The 15,724-nt window shown below is 39.0% G+C and overlaps 1 protein-coding gene across 1 annotated transcript in view; it reads left to right on the plus strand.

The window, feature by feature from the left end:
* LOC144598444 (uncharacterized) overlaps nucleotides 1-15,724 on the plus strand; it is a 91,930-nt gene that overhangs the window by 58,990 nt on the left and 17,216 nt on the right. The window contains exons 24-29 of the mRNA XM_078408587.1: nucleotides 5,714-5,818; nucleotides 7,726-7,859; nucleotides 10,287-10,345; nucleotides 12,731-12,810; nucleotides 13,599-13,636; nucleotides 15,046-15,125. Coding sequence (XP_078264713.1) covers nucleotides 5,714-5,818; nucleotides 7,726-7,859; nucleotides 10,287-10,345; nucleotides 12,731-12,810; nucleotides 13,599-13,636; nucleotides 15,046-15,125 — 496 coding nt within the window. The remainder of the gene's footprint in view (nucleotides 1-5,713; nucleotides 5,819-7,725; nucleotides 7,860-10,286; nucleotides 10,346-12,730; nucleotides 12,811-13,598; nucleotides 13,637-15,045; nucleotides 15,126-15,724) is intronic.

The following is a 15,724-nucleotide window of genomic DNA, read 5'->3' on the forward strand; positions in this document are numbered from 1 at the left end:
CTTTGGTAATCACCTCGCTGGCCTGGATAGAGTGAATGTGGAGCGGATGTTTGCACTAGTGAAAGAGTCTAGTACTAGATAGAGGCCAGAGCCCCAGAATAAATGGGCGGACCTTTCAGAACCGTCTGGAGGGCAAGCCGTGTACTGCAGTTCAGCATTTACCGTGGACATCAGCAAAGCTTCTGTTGTGCAGAACATAAATACCAAGTCTTGCATTGCACTGCATAAAACCACAATATACGACATTTTGTGGTCGTTTTCACACAACAGTCTCTTTTTCAAACTTAAATTTAAGTTTAATGTTAAAGGTTTTGAAGTGTACTTTAACTTCTGTGTTTGTTATTCAAAGATTTGACAATTACTCACAATTTCATTCATAATGAATGCTGATGAGCCAAGTTATTTTTTTGAAAGTTTTTTCTGTTCTTATGAATGAATGAATAAGTTTATTGGCCAACTATGTACACATACAAGTAATGTGCCTTAGTGCTCCGCTCGCAATTAACAACACGAACAAACAGTAAACAATAAGAAAAAAGCGTAAAACAATAAAACATTAAGAATATACAACATTAAAGTTTAAACATGTGTGTGAAATAAACCAGACCAAAAAGAAACTACAGAAGTATATGCCCCAGATGAAAAAACAACTATTTGTACCTACTCTGGGACTGTGGATTCATTTAAGTTGAAAACTTAATCCTTGCAATTTTATCAATTTTGGATACTAGAATTTCAGAGTGGGTCATCATGTACTCCAGTGGTACAGTATGACTTAGAATTAGGTATTTTTGCTTGACAGCACCAATCACACGCTCTACACGAGTGCGTAAATGTGCACTACAAGTCTGAGTTTCATCAAGATGATCAACAACTGCTGAAAATGTGTTAAGGAATGTCTAGTGGGGAGCTTGTCCTTAACATATTTGAAGACCACCATCAAAACGGCAAACGTTGGTAAACCCGTGTAGAACTTAACCTTTTTGTCATACTTGGAAAAGCTTTCTTCAGTAAGCTTAATTTGGGCTGCTTCTTGTCTTGCTTTAGTGAGCTCTTTATTGTTGTCTGCTTGTGCTTCCAGTACTATTATGTCTGCTGCACACATTTCTGTTTGTGTTGATGTGTCCATTATCTCCTTGACTGGTGTTTGTGTTTCCATGTGAAGTTCATGCAGCTGCGGTTCAAAGTTTTCTTCATCATTAACCTGTTCAGCATCATCTTGCGGAGCTACGAGTGCTTGAGCTGCGATCAAATCTGCCTTCATACTCTCTCTTCTTGTCGCATGGCGTTCTTGTATACGTTGTCTAACCTGCCAATTTTCATCACCGCATCCCATATTCACAGTTGGTGCCCAATCAGGATTGGTAACATCGTTCCATGCTGCAGGCTTTTCTGTAATGCAAAAATCAATAAATAAATGAACGTAAATAATTGTGAATGGGCATTAAACAACAAAAATTGAAATGTATATTTTGGCAAATAATAACGTCCTGACATCTTAAACACCCACTCCCTTTCAAAGATATTGTCAATTTACTGAGCCGGATTGTGTCCAATTGCTAGCTGACGATTATGCCATTCCTTGGCTTGCAGCTGAGTAAAATGTAATTCAAAGCCCACGTATGGTTTGAGATTTTTTTTAATGATAAATTTAGCTTCAGAAGCATTTTCTTTATGCATGTAAATACACACTTGCGGACCATGGGCGATTTTGCTAATTTACCGCCAGTTTTGCTTCTCCTAAAACTCTTTTGATACCATAGGAATCAATAAAAAACACAATGCCTTACTGTTGATGAAATGCAGTGAGCAAACACGATAATTCTCGACCTTTTCCATCTTGATATCTGCATGGCCAATGTTCGCCAACCACTTTAGCCTTTTGTCGTCCCTTCAGCTCGCGCTTCTCTTTACCATTTTTCTTCACTTTAGGAATTCTGAAGTACGATAAATATCTCTCACGATCACTCCTACTTCCACAATTTTTACAGCACAAAAATTGACCATTTTGGAGTTTTTTTCAAGGTAAGAACATACGTGTTGCGTGTGTTACTAGTGTATGCCGGAAGCTGCGAGGTCCTCCAGACGGCTTGAGCGCCTCCGTGCGTCACGCACTTTGACTTTACGTGCAATCCCCTATACAATTTTTAGCCGGAGGTGTTGAATCTGTAGAATTCATTGCCACAAATGGTTGTGGAGGCCAAGTCAATGAATATTTTTACGGTGGAGATTGACAGATTTTTGATTAGTAAGGGGGGGGTGGTTATGGGGGGAAGGTAGGAGAATGGGGTTGAGAGGGAAAGATAGATCAGCCCCTGATTGAATGTTAAAGTAGACTTGATGGGCCGAATGGCCTTATTCTGCTCCTTGAACTCAAGAACTGGCTGCAGCATAATTTCAACGTGGGATTCCTCCTGCTGCCAGCCTGAGTTGGGTGGATACTTTGTGAATCTCAGATTTTGCCTGTGAGGCCCAAGACAATTTTCATCGTTGGGTGGAGCATTGGTACAAATTTTCTGGGCGGAGTTGGGGTTAGTAAGGAAGAGGAACACCTGTACAGGTCAGCTTTAAAGAAACACAAAGTAGTGGAGTAATTCAGCAGCCAGGCAGCATCTCTGCAAGACATGGACAGGCAATGTTTCGGGTCAGGATTCTTCACACTCTGGGTAAATTAAATGTTGGTGGCACTATGTTTGCTTCCAAGCACCTCTCCCCACCCCTTTCCTTACATTATCAAACCCCATCCCACACTTCCTAAAGGTGTCCTTGTTGATCCTTTTTGAGACACATCAAATGGATGATGGCGCTGATCCACATTGTGTATGCTATTGTTCACCTCATTGGTCTGTCAGCTTTCTGCTACTTTCAAATCTACACTCCCCATTCCATACTCGAGTACCCAAATTTTCATTCATGAGTTTGCAATGCTTCCCAAGCGCTAATGTTTGCTCCCAGATTCATAAAGCGAATATGCAAATTCCACACAAGTCAGCAGCAAACTTACAGTGCCTTCCATAATGTTTGGGACAAAGACCCGTCATTTATTTATTTGCCTCTGTACTCCACAATTTGAGAATTGTAATAGAAAAAAAAAATCACATATGGTTAAAGTGCACATTGTCAGATTTTTATACATTTTGGTTTCACCTTGTGGGAATTACAGCTGTGTTTATACATAGTCCCCCCATTTCAGGGCACCATAATATTTGGGACACATGGCTTCACAGGTGTTTGTAATTACTCAGGTGCCTCCTTCATGCAAGTACAAGCCTGGCAGAGCATCACCAGAGAAGACACTCAGCAACTGGTGATGTCACTGAATCGCAGACTTCAAGCAGTCATTGCAGGCAAAGGATATGCAACATAATAATAAACATGACTACTTTCATTTACATGACATTGTTGTGTCCCAAACATTCATGGTGCCCTGAAATGCGGGACTATGTATAAACACTGCTGTAATTTCTACATGGTGAAACCAAAATGTATAAAAATGGCCTTTATTAAAATTTGACAACGTGCACTTTAACCACCTGTGATTTTTTTCTATTGCAAATCTCAAATTGTGGAGCACAGAGGCAAATAAATAAATGATGGGTCTTTGTCCCAAGCATTATGGAGGGCACTGTAGGTCCCTGGGGCTTTGGGGAGCAGCATGAACTGCCACATCGCCATGTCACACACCTAAGTTCCCACTGATTGAGTAGTGGCATCTTATCTTTACCGTTAGTCATTTAATCCTTTTACTTCTGTTGTATGCTCTATCTCTGGGGGGACATTTCTGATGTAGATACCAAACTCTATATCGGAACTTCTGAAAAGAACCAAAGGATCTTCAGCACTGGTGTCCCCTTCAATTACCACATATCTTCTGTAATGAGATAAATTGTCTTCAATAGTGTGTTTTTTAAAAATAGTTCTAATCTCTATCATGTTGGTTTTCGTACAATCATCAAATTTAGAATTGTTGAGGAAATTAACAGACGAAAATTAAAGGAAAAATTGAGACTTCGAGTTTCGCTTCAAGAGGCTTTATTGCATGATATCATGGAGAGATGGCGGCAGTTAACTGTTCACCAATTCTCTGTTTTTGCAGAATTAGCTGACAGTTGCACAGTGCAGTAAACAACTTTTTTTTGTTGATAGATACAAATATACGAAAATATACTTCTTTCTTGGATATATGTTTTCCTGATATTACTTTCTATTACATGGGTATTAATCATTTAATTAGTCATAAATATACTTTTTGTTTATGTTAATCTTATTCAACAATGGATGGTTAATACAAGTCAGTCATAATAGAAGGGCATCTTGACATTATTCTATCTCATCTTTCAAGCAGACCATGCCACTACCCCCTTCCCGAGCCAATCATTAGCCCCCATTATCTGCAACGTTTCTGCACTACTAGCAGCATGGGGCACGGGTGGTCTACCCAACTATTGCTGTTGTGTTCGCCAACGATATGCATTCCCAGACAATAAACACATTCTAGGAGATAACTTGTCTGAAACCTGTTATGTTCTGCAGTTGGTCAACAAGAGATGCCAATTGCCACATCCACACACCCTTTTGTTACCTTATTTAATTCCAACCATAATTAAATATCTGGAGATTTTAATTTTTCTTCTACAAGAATCATGGAATTGTTATGGCACAGCAAGTGCTTTGGCCTTGTGAGTCTCTGTCAAATGTGGCAGAAGAATCAATCTCATTCTTCTTCTCATTCTTCAGGGGGTTTGCAGGTTTTTATAATCAGTAAAGTGAAAAGTTAGGGTCTTGACCCGAAACGTCACCCATTCCTTCTTTTCAGAGATGCTGCCTGACCTGCTGATTTACTGCAGCATTTTGTGCCTACCTTCAAGTGGAAGGGATTGTTGGATTCTGGGACTGAGCAGTTGTAGAAGGGGATGGATGAGTTGAATCAGACCTGGAGCAAGTGATGGTCGGGGGAAGTCAAATAGTAATCTTAATACAGGGCTTGGAAGGAGGGATTAGGAGAGTTGATTCAGACCTGGAGCAACTGGTTACATTGTGATGATAGGGGGAAGTCAAATAGTAATCTTAATACAGAGCTTGGAAGGAGGGATTAGACAGAGACTTGAAACTAGGTATCAAAGAGAGGATTGAAAGCTTGAATGGGTAAAGTCAAAATGGGGATGATGACCTTGTTGGGAAATGAACAATAGTCAGAACAGGGATAGTTTGGATGGTGGTGTGGGGAAATAGTATTAGGTAGAGGATGGGAGTGGGCAGCTCAGCAGATAATGGGGAAAGAGCTTGAGAGTAGATTGGGGTTTGGGGGGTGTAGTTTCAGGCAGATAATCAGAGGGAGCAGGAAGACCCTGGAAGACCAGCAGTGAAGGAAATTCTGTGAGTGTCTTGCAATCTTTTTAATAAGATTTACCTGGAGGGAGATGGATTCCTTGGACTTTAGTAGTAATCCACACTGGTTTAAGATGTATAGGACCTATTCAGGGTCTGAGACAAACAATAGCACACGATTTAACATCTTCTAGATGCGTAAGAACTGCCATAAATGCCCAGCAACCTCCTGAAACCAACACATCATGTTACTGGAGAACTGAGCAACAATTTTGGACCATGGCCTTCTGTTTTGACCTGAAAATTACCCTCCATGTACAAACATTTAGGCATCCCTGACTTGCAAAATCCAAGATACACTTACAATCGTTGTGTTCCTTTTCAGCTTTTCTCTTCAAATCTTGTCAATCAAAACTCTCAAGATTTTGATGATTTTGGTGGATTTCTTCTTGGAGATATAAAAAAAGAAATTAAAAGAGGAAGCAAGTTGGTAAGATTTCATTAAATTCAGTAAATTACACAGACTAATCAATGTAACTAATGCTTAGAAACTCAAAAGATGCCAGTGCACACGTGGTATATTTCAAGGCAAGATTTACTGTAATATATATATAATCTCATTTAAAACCTGAAAATAATTACCATGAGTAAAGAATACCTTTATATTAATGGGAATACAAACATTTACGAAATTGTACTTAATCTCTTCCTTCATTACACATCTTTCAAAGGTTACCAGTGGAAAGGATAAACTCTGAAAATGGTTTCGTTTATTGTCACATGTACCAAGGTTTAGCAAAAAGCTTTTGTTGCGTGCTAATCAGACAGCAGAAAGACAATACATGATTACAATCGAGCCATCCACAGTGTACAGATACATGATAAAGGGAATAACGTTTGGTGCAAGGTAAAGTCTGATTAAAGTTAGTGCAAAGGTTTCCAATTAGGTACATGATAGCTCAGGACCGCTCTCTACTTGGAACCTTTAGGAATCGTATGAATAAAGCCAGCCTGTGGCTATTGTGAAATTGAAACATTGCGAAGCCAAATTGTTATTGAATTGTTAGTGATGCTGGTCAATTTGAGGTTCAGTGTAAGGGTTCAAATGAATTTTGAGTAATTCTCGCGTTTTGTGCTCTTTGTTTTTTATGTATTAATGGTATTACCAGACTGTCAGTTAGCAATTCTTTACCATTTAACATTTTCTGAGGGGAAAGAAAACCTGATGATTAACACCTTCCTTTTAGGAGGTAATCAACACATTGTTGTCCATTCTCAGTTTTAGATTCAATCTGTGACTGTTGCTCCTTATTACTCTTTCAAGGTTAGGTTAGTTTAGAGATACAGCATGGAAACAGGTCCCTCAGCCCTCCGAGCCTGCGCTGACCATCGATCTCCCATTCATACTATTTCTATGTTATTCCACTTTCTCATCCATTCCTTACACATTGGAGGCATTTTGCAGAGGTAATTAAACCTACAAACCTGCACGTATTTGAGACATGGGAGCACTGGAGAAGAATGGGAACCAACAACCAAAGATCCCGGAAAGAAAGGAAATGAATTGCACTGCAGCTAAATTCCAATTTTCCAGCACTCTTGGGACTTTGATGCCAGACTAGCAGATTTTCTAGATTATTGCATGTGACTAGTATTACTGCAATGTAAATTTATTTTATTTTTCCCAAATTGTTACACCGTATTACATTAAATTTCCCTATGAAGCTGGTGAGTTTGCAGGGAGTGAGAAATTGAGCCTCAGTTAATTTAAAGGAAGTGTGGGAAACAGAGCGTGGCAAGGTTCAGCTTGTAAAGCTGAAACATACAATCACTCCAGAACCCAAGGATGTGAATGTGCAAAGTAGGTCTCTGAATAATGAGGGCTTAGTATGCTAAGGAATGAACTAGTTGCCCAACCATCAGGTTTTCCAAAAAAAGGATAACATATCATTGGAGTTTTATTACAATTTTTCACCTTAACATATCCAAAGTACTTTACCTGGTAACAATTTGTATTTTTAAGTTTAATTTAGTTTAAAGATAGTGTGGACACAGGCCCTTTGGCCCACCGAGTCCGCGCCGACCAGCGATCCCCACACACTAACACCATCCTATGCATACTAGGGACAATTTATTATTTTACCAAGTCAATTGTAAGCAGTAACTCTGCCACAGTGCTGACATTTTTGCTGACATCATTAATACACTCGTATCAAGTTTACACACTCTTTGAGGAACTTACTGTTCAGATTCCATATTACTGCTGTTTACTATTCAGTTGTGTTTCATTGGTTGCTTGGCTCTTTGCTGATCTGTAAACAAAATCTTGTTCTTTCTTGCTCTTTAATAATGACTCGTCAAACCCCAGTTTCCAATTAATCTCTGTTCTTGTTTCAGACTTGTTCGTTTTGTAAAAAGAAAGGTGCAACAGTTGGATGCGAAGTGAATAGCTGTAAAAGGTCCTATCACTATCCATGTGCCAGTGATGCCGAGGCAAAAATAATTGAAAATGACGCCGAGGGCATTTATAGGTTGCTATTTCATTTTATTTTGTTTGGGAAAAATTGGATAATATATGGGACCAGACATCCGTTTTTCATCAATCCTTGAACTAGTGTGGTTACAAGCTGTTAAATTGCAGCCACATAGACGATTTATTTTCTAAATTTCTAAACCATCATTGTTCACTCACTTTACTCAATGATCTATTGAGAGTGCTAATTTTGCTTCAATACAGTATACATAAACATATTACAGAATTGGAGGACAAATTCTCTCCCAATCATGCCAAACTCTGTTAGGAATTTTGTGGGACTCCAGACGTGGAAGTTTTAAATAGATTTAGCATGAGTAGCCACCATATCTTTAATAGAGCATTTGGAATGTAATGAGGCTGACATTCTGGTGCATTTATGGTTTGGATTTTACTCCTGTGTTAGATGCCAGCTTCAGTCTGGTGTTGGATCCAATAATTTCAGTGGGGAATAAGAACTTTAATTCAGTTTTGTTGGATGTTGTTTCAATTGTTTACATGCTTTTCAGCATTTTTAACTGATTTTACTGCCCTTTATTTTTTTAATTTGATAATCAATAACTTAAATACCACCTCCCTAGACTATGGATGACCTCAATATATTCTTCACTTTGTGTCTTCCTCTTTACATTATCTATGGTACTCGCGTTTGACTTAATTATATTTATGTGTGTATACTTGATCTAATTGGTTAGCATGCAAAACCAAGGTTTTCATCGTGACAAAACTGAAACCAAGTTGAGGGAGCTGTTGTCTCGTACTTCACGAGCCAAGGTGTGAATGCTTCCCCCAAGTGGCACAATCAACCACAGGCATGATTAGATTATTCATACAAGAGGAATTGATGATAGCTAATGGAAACCAAAAAAGGGCATGGGTTTTACATGAGAGGGAGGAGTGAGGTGTGAGGGGAAGTATTTTTACATAATGAATGGTTGATTGGGAACTCACTGCCAGAGGAGGTGATGGAATCAAATACAATCACCACATTTAAGACTATAAGACAGTACGTGAATAGGCAAGGTATAGAAATGCTTAATGCAGGCAAATGGAATTACTACAGATGGGCAAAATGATGGGTGTGGATATGGTGGGCCAAAGGGCCTGTTTATGTGCTGTATTACTCCATGGCAACTGGGCACTAGCACGAGAGGTTAATTTCTCCAAGTCATACCTCTTTCAAGGCCAGTTTCCCTTTACAAAGGCAGGATTGGTAAATTTAACATAATGATCCTGGTATTTTGAAAACTTTATTGTTGAATTAAGTAGTCACAACTGTTAAACATTGTCTGAACTGAAATCCCTTTATGTTTTCCAAAGGCAATGCCATTTTTTCTGCTCCCCTAATACTGCACATTTGTTAGACTTGCCTGCAGTACCAGAGTAATACAAGTTCAGGTGATGCGGGGAACCATCTTAAGGCTGAAGGGTTAGTTTTAACCTCCTGTCAACTGTTGTAGTTTTTGATTAATTATGGTTGCAGCAACCAAGGGCCTGGTGTCAAGTGTCCCTCACCATTTAGACCAAGTCAAGTCAAGTTTATTTGTCACATACACATACACGATGTGCAGTGAAATGAAAGTGGCAATGCCTGCGGATTGTGCAAAAAAATAATTACAGTTACAGCATATAAATTAAAGTTAATACAGAGAAGACAAAATCATTTTTTGTAGATGGGAAGGTTTATTTGTCCAGTTATATTCAGCGTTCTCCCATAAAATTGGAACTAATTTTGGTATTTATTAACCTTCTTACTTTGAAAAAAACTTTATTTTTATCATAGCTTTTCATGTGACAACTCCTTAAAAGAAGAACTATCCTGAGATTGTATAAATACTCAGACATTTACATTTTACCTGACCCAAGTTTTAGGCTGTGGTATTCAATTTCTCTTTCCCACCAATTTGTATAGCGCTGCATCACCATTATCCTGGTAAAACCTCAGCAAATGTCATTACTTCCCATTGCAGAATTCCACATATGAAACTCTGCTGTCAAAGACTTTATATCTTTCCATTCTGTGCCAGCCAAGACCAGGAAAATCAGATTATCAGATAAAGCAGCATCACACAATCGCATTTCCTTTTCTGCCTTAATCTTTTCTCTAATTATCTATTGTAAAGCTTAAAGAGCTGGCTTGAAATGCTGTCCCTTCTTCCGTGCCGTAAATATTTGCTTCAACTAATGATGTACCTCACAGACAACTTGTCTGAATTTGGGACAAGCCAAGGGTTCATTCTGATCCAGTACATTGGTCAAGTGTCCCAAGCCCATGTAGTAATAAAGTTCTTTGTTAACCATGCGTGAAAAAATTTGAGAGATAATAAGTGGTCATACTGTAATCCTGTGATCTAATTGTTAATTGTTCTTGTTTACTTTCACTATGATTCATGTTGCACATTCATTGTCTTTGTTTTTCCTTTAGAATTTATTGCAAACTCCATAAAGGAGATGAAAACCCAACTCCAAGTAAAACAGCCTCCAGTAAGTCGATGTGTTAAATATTTGCTTTATTTTTCAGTAACTGTGAAGATGGTTCATTGCAAGAGGATGAAGCCACCTTTGTGTCAGGAGATAAAAACAGAATATGCTGAAAGCAGATACACAAAGTGCTGGAGTAACTCATCGGGTCAGGCACCGCGGTCACCCCGGTGTATAAAGCAGTGTCATGCTGGTGTTTCTGGCATTAACAGTTTTTATTTCACATGTCCAATATTTGCAGTTTTAATTTCAAATTTCTCCCATATAGACATGCTTCACCAATGCAATTGATTCAGTGTACAGTAAAATTCTGATAATCTGGCTCATTTAAGACTTGGTGCTGTATTTTCTGGATTGTTGGATGTAACTCCTATGAATACATCAATATGCTTTGATTCTTTTTTTCCCAACATTACATAGTAATTTAATAAATTTAGTTTAAAGGGAGTGTACTCTGGTGGATTCTAAAGGTGCGCAGGAATGGGGCCCTGGTGAGTTTAAAGTGTGTGCAGGAATTAGCCATGGTGTGCCAGGTGCTGAAACATCAGGATTAGCAAGCAATGGGATAACTGAATGTTGGATTATTTACTGAAGTTGTTTTCATTTCTATTCCATGCCACCTTATCTAGCTTTAAAAAGAATGACCATGAATTAGACTTCTTTTCAGCTGATTGTAAGGTGACATTAAGCTGAGGAATCAGAGTCCTTTTGCATGTCCTCCTTCATCTCCTTTGGGTAGCAACCATAGCAATCTACTGTGTAGGAAGGAACTGCAGATGCTGGTTTACAACGAGAAGATAGACACAGAATGCTGGAGTAACTCAGCGGAACAGGCAGCATCTCTGGATAGAAGGAATGGGTGACATTTCAGATCGATTCCCGAATCTACTGACTGTAATGCCCCGTGAAAGATCTCAACAGAACCCTTTGCATATAATTTGTAACATTAAATACATCTAACTCACCTGACCCACCCTGCTGCTTCTCTACCATCACTTGGTCTGTTGTGACAACCTTCAATTCTTTACCCCATTATTTAATTATCCAACTTCCTTTCAAACATACCAATGCTATTTGGCTCAATTACTCCAGGTGACTGCACATTTTGCATTCCTGCCGCTCAGATTAAAGGAATTTCTTAGACTGGATTTATTTCTGACTCTCCTGGATTTTGAACTCCCACACAGGTGAAATGCTCTCCACATTGATAACCTCACAATTTTAGAAACCTTTAACAGGTCACCTTTCAGATTCCCTTCACTCTCTGAGGGGAAATAAAAGGCCTAGCCTGTTGGGTGCCTCATGGCGGTTGTATCCTATCACTTTTGAATGAATGAATGAATATAACTTTATTGTCATTCAAAACTATACAGACGAGTGCATATTTGAACGAAATTCCATTGCAACTGGCTCACAATGTAACACATTGGCATTACTTTGGCAGATCTTCCTTGTCTTCTTTAGCACTCTTACACTTATGTGGTCTGATCAAGTTTGTCGATACTTAATATGATTTTGCTGCTCTGTGTTCCATCTGCTTAAACATGAATGCCATTGGTTCATTTGCACATTTTGTGGCTGAACATTTTTTTCTCTTTTTAATGCTTTATATAATCTGTACTCCTTGACCTCATTGTAGCTTTATTCCAATTGTTTTTAAACCTGATATTTCGTCTGGCCAAAAACAGCCATCCAAAGAGTACTTCCACTAAGCCAAGGCTCTTTGTTTATGGGTTCAGTCTATTTTAGTTTAGTTTGGAGATACAGCATGGAAACCAGCCCTTCGGTCCACTGAGTCCGCGTCGACCAACGACCTCCCGTACACTAGTTCTATCCTAGACACGAGGGACAATTTACAGAAGATAATTAACCTACAAACCTGCACATCATAAAGCAAATTACCTGGTAGTTCAGATCATCAACATGTACAGTGGAGATGATGTGGTTGCCATATATTCTCCAGAAAGCAGAGGAAGCAAGGTAGCTCATTCTGAAAAGCATGGAGGATAATATGCAGGTATCAAAATAGCTGGTGGAAGGGAGGAATGGGAATGGTTAAATAATCACCTGAATGCATTCCTACCTTGTGGTCGGAAGGAAAGTAAGGTGGGAGGAAACCAGAGCATCTGGAGAAAATCCACATGGTCAAAGGGAGAACATGCAAACTCCCAACAGACAGCACCCATAGTCAGGATTGAATTCGGGTCTCTGGCACTGTAAGCAGCAAATCTGCTGCTCCACTATTCTTGGGCCAAAGTTTGAAACTTTTTAGTTCAAGCTTATATTTGGCAGATATCAATTGAATGAATAATTTGGTTTATAACAGTGAATCTGAATTTTCAGGCATAGATTGAAATATGAGTTTTAATCAATTATTTGTCTTCGAAGGCAATATTGCTGGCAGTCATACTGATAAAGGCATCATGGAAACAAAGAAGAATAATGCACTTCATCAACCTAAGATGTCAGTAAGTTGGCACAGTATTTATGTCCTTCTGGTATTTGCCCTGTGTAATCTATAGTTTATTTGGCATGACAATTAGAACTTTGTGTTTATTCACAAAATGAATAAACTCAGCAGGTCAGGCAGCATCTCGGGAGAGAAGGAATGGGTGACGTTTCGGGTCGAGACCCTTCTTCAGACTTTCGATTCGTACCAGCATCTGCAGTTATTTTCTTATATTAAAACTTTGTGAGTCACTTTGAATCAAAAACAGATACTACTATATTGTTGCACAAGTTTAATGGAGTACTGCTAGCCTGGGCCTAGAATAATTAAATCAGGATCCAAACCAAAGTTTGAAACCTGATGAGATTGTGACCCCCTTGGTTCACAGAGAACTACAGCGGTGATCCATCTTGCATCACCAGGGACCATGAAGTTTATAGTTGCCTTCCATTGTAGTGTCACATGGACCTTCTGTGCACCTACAGGAACATTGCACAGGTTGTTCACTTGGGCAATGACTATTGCATGAAGCATCTATGCAGATCATGGGTTTGGATTAGAAAGGAGATGGGTCCTGATTCCCAATGATCTCCACTTTGTGCCTTCCTTCAACCTGATATTGTACAAGGAATGTGAATATTATAAAGCCCGCAGAGTCTCAAGAGTATTGTTTCCTCTGATCTATTGTCAGACGAGTGGGAATAATTAACTTTCCATGCAATTAAATATAGAAAGTAATTAATAGATGTTCCTTTTATAATCTACATTTTCATTGCAATTTTATTTTTTGCATTTTATTTCTTTAAGGCCAATATTAACAAGAGAAGTGCCACCACAAGAAAAAGGTAAGTGATTTTCAGGCACAAGAAATTGTCATTTAAGAAAACTTCAGGAAAGTCAGCTTGGCCTAGTTGCCAGCTTGGCCTGTGGCTCCTTTGGATTCAAGTGTTTGAGCAGATTAAGTCACTGCAGAGTTGAAAGACAACTCTATGGGTTTAGGTGGACAATTAAACCAGGAATATTCAGTGGTTCAGGAGGATACTCTCTGTCACTCCACTCAGGGAAGATTATGCTTTTTGTTGGTGAACATTCACCATAAAGTAAATTACCTGGTAGTTCAAATTATCAATACATACAGCGGATGCGGTTGCCATATTTTCTCCAGAAAGCAGAGGAAGCAAGGTAGCTCATTCAGGAAAGCATAAAGAATAATATGCAGGTATCAAAGTAGCTGGTGGGAAGGAAGGAATGTGAATGTTTTAATAATTACCTGAAAGCATTCGTACCTTCGCCAGAGCCAGCCACGCTAATTAAATCAATAAACCACTGTGGGAAAGTGCCTGCAGCTTCTCCTGATTAATTGAAAAACTATCTGTAAAAGACTCCTCTTTCTGTACTGGCTTTGTTATTCAAAACATCAGTGGAATCCATAGATGTGGTGCAGACCCTTGCTGGAGCCTCTAGTATTGGCCTCTGCCTTCCGATGACATTTAGGCTGCTGCATTCTTTGTGAACTACAATATGCTGCAGTAAAGGTACCAGATTCCTCCAATTGACCTCAGCTAAGCAGAACAAGAGCAAATGGAATTTAATTTAGAAAAGAAATGCAGTGGTGAGGTGTAAAAAGCAAGGGAAGGACAATAAATGGGAAGAAATTGAGTGTTATGAAGGAATAAAGGGAAGTTGGAGATTATATCTTCAGATTCTTGGTGTCCGGATTGGTTGGTAAATTGGTTGAAATGGCATAGGAATGCATTCCCGATTCACTAGCTGGTGAAAGCCAGCAAAGCCTTTACTGGACACTCGCACCATGAGCGTTCACAGGGTTGGAGACTCCCAGGGTCATTGTCAGCTGACTTGTATACCATCCTGCTGTCTCTTCTGGTTGTCTGTCCTGCTGAATGGAAAGAACGATTCTACGAACACAACTGCATCAGGTTGATGCCCGACTGATTTGTCGGTTCCCAGATGCTGATGAAGAGGACTATGCCTGGGCTTTGTGTGCCTTTGCTGTGTGTGGTGTCTGGGTTGATATACTTTTGCTACAGCATATTCATGTATGAATAGGACATCTTTGCCTTCTCCGCTGCGTAGATCTTGACTTTGTGGGATGGTGTTTATTTCCATTGATTTTAGTGAGAAGAAATGTAAGCCAGGCTTCCAATTCATTATCAGACAAAATCAGTCTGCCCTGAAAAATATGCTATTGTTGTATCACTGCACCAACAATTAAACATGGTTTCTTTTTTTTAAGAATAATCAGTTCTGACACAGATGACAGCGATGACTGGCCAATATCTACTGGCACCCACATACAAGTCAGTTTTAAATCGAGTGAGTAAACGTGCATTAACATTTGTTTTTTGGGCTGACATATTACATGTGGAAGGCATCGATTTGGCTAAGCATATGGGGTTAATGCTGAATAGTGGCATTGAAGTAAAAGATCAGCCATGGTCTTACTGACTGGTGTAGCAGAATCAAAGTCTACTGCTTCTGTTTCCTGTGATTATGTTGTTTGAATCGCAAAATGTAATTATAAATAGGAGTGGAACATTTGTTCTATCAGTTTCTTGAAGATAAGATCGTATTATGCTTATATCTTTTGCATGTATGTTGTTTGTCTGCTGCAACTGGTTAGTTAATTGAACAAACATAAGATTGGTTCATAACTATCCAGGTGATTCAACCTGGGACTCGTGTGACCTTTTCCAAATCTCACAACAATGGCTGTTCCTCAGAGGAGAAACTTTTGCCCCAAATCCACTATAGATATATTGTATAAAATGGTAATGTATGTTGCTCGTGATTCCCTTGCATTGCAGAATCTGTATTCATAAATCATAATGGTTTTGTTTTTTATGTTTTCATTCCTCTCCATTTTTATTCTGCAGTTAGGATATTTGTTCATTCAGAGCAATTATGAATATTCA

This window comes from Rhinoraja longicauda, chromosome 12 (genome assembly GCF_053455715.1).
Source record: "Rhinoraja longicauda isolate Sanriku21f chromosome 12, sRhiLon1.1, whole genome shotgun sequence".
Lineage (NCBI taxonomy): Eukaryota > Metazoa > Chordata > Chondrichthyes > Rajiformes > Arhynchobatidae > Rhinoraja > Rhinoraja longicauda.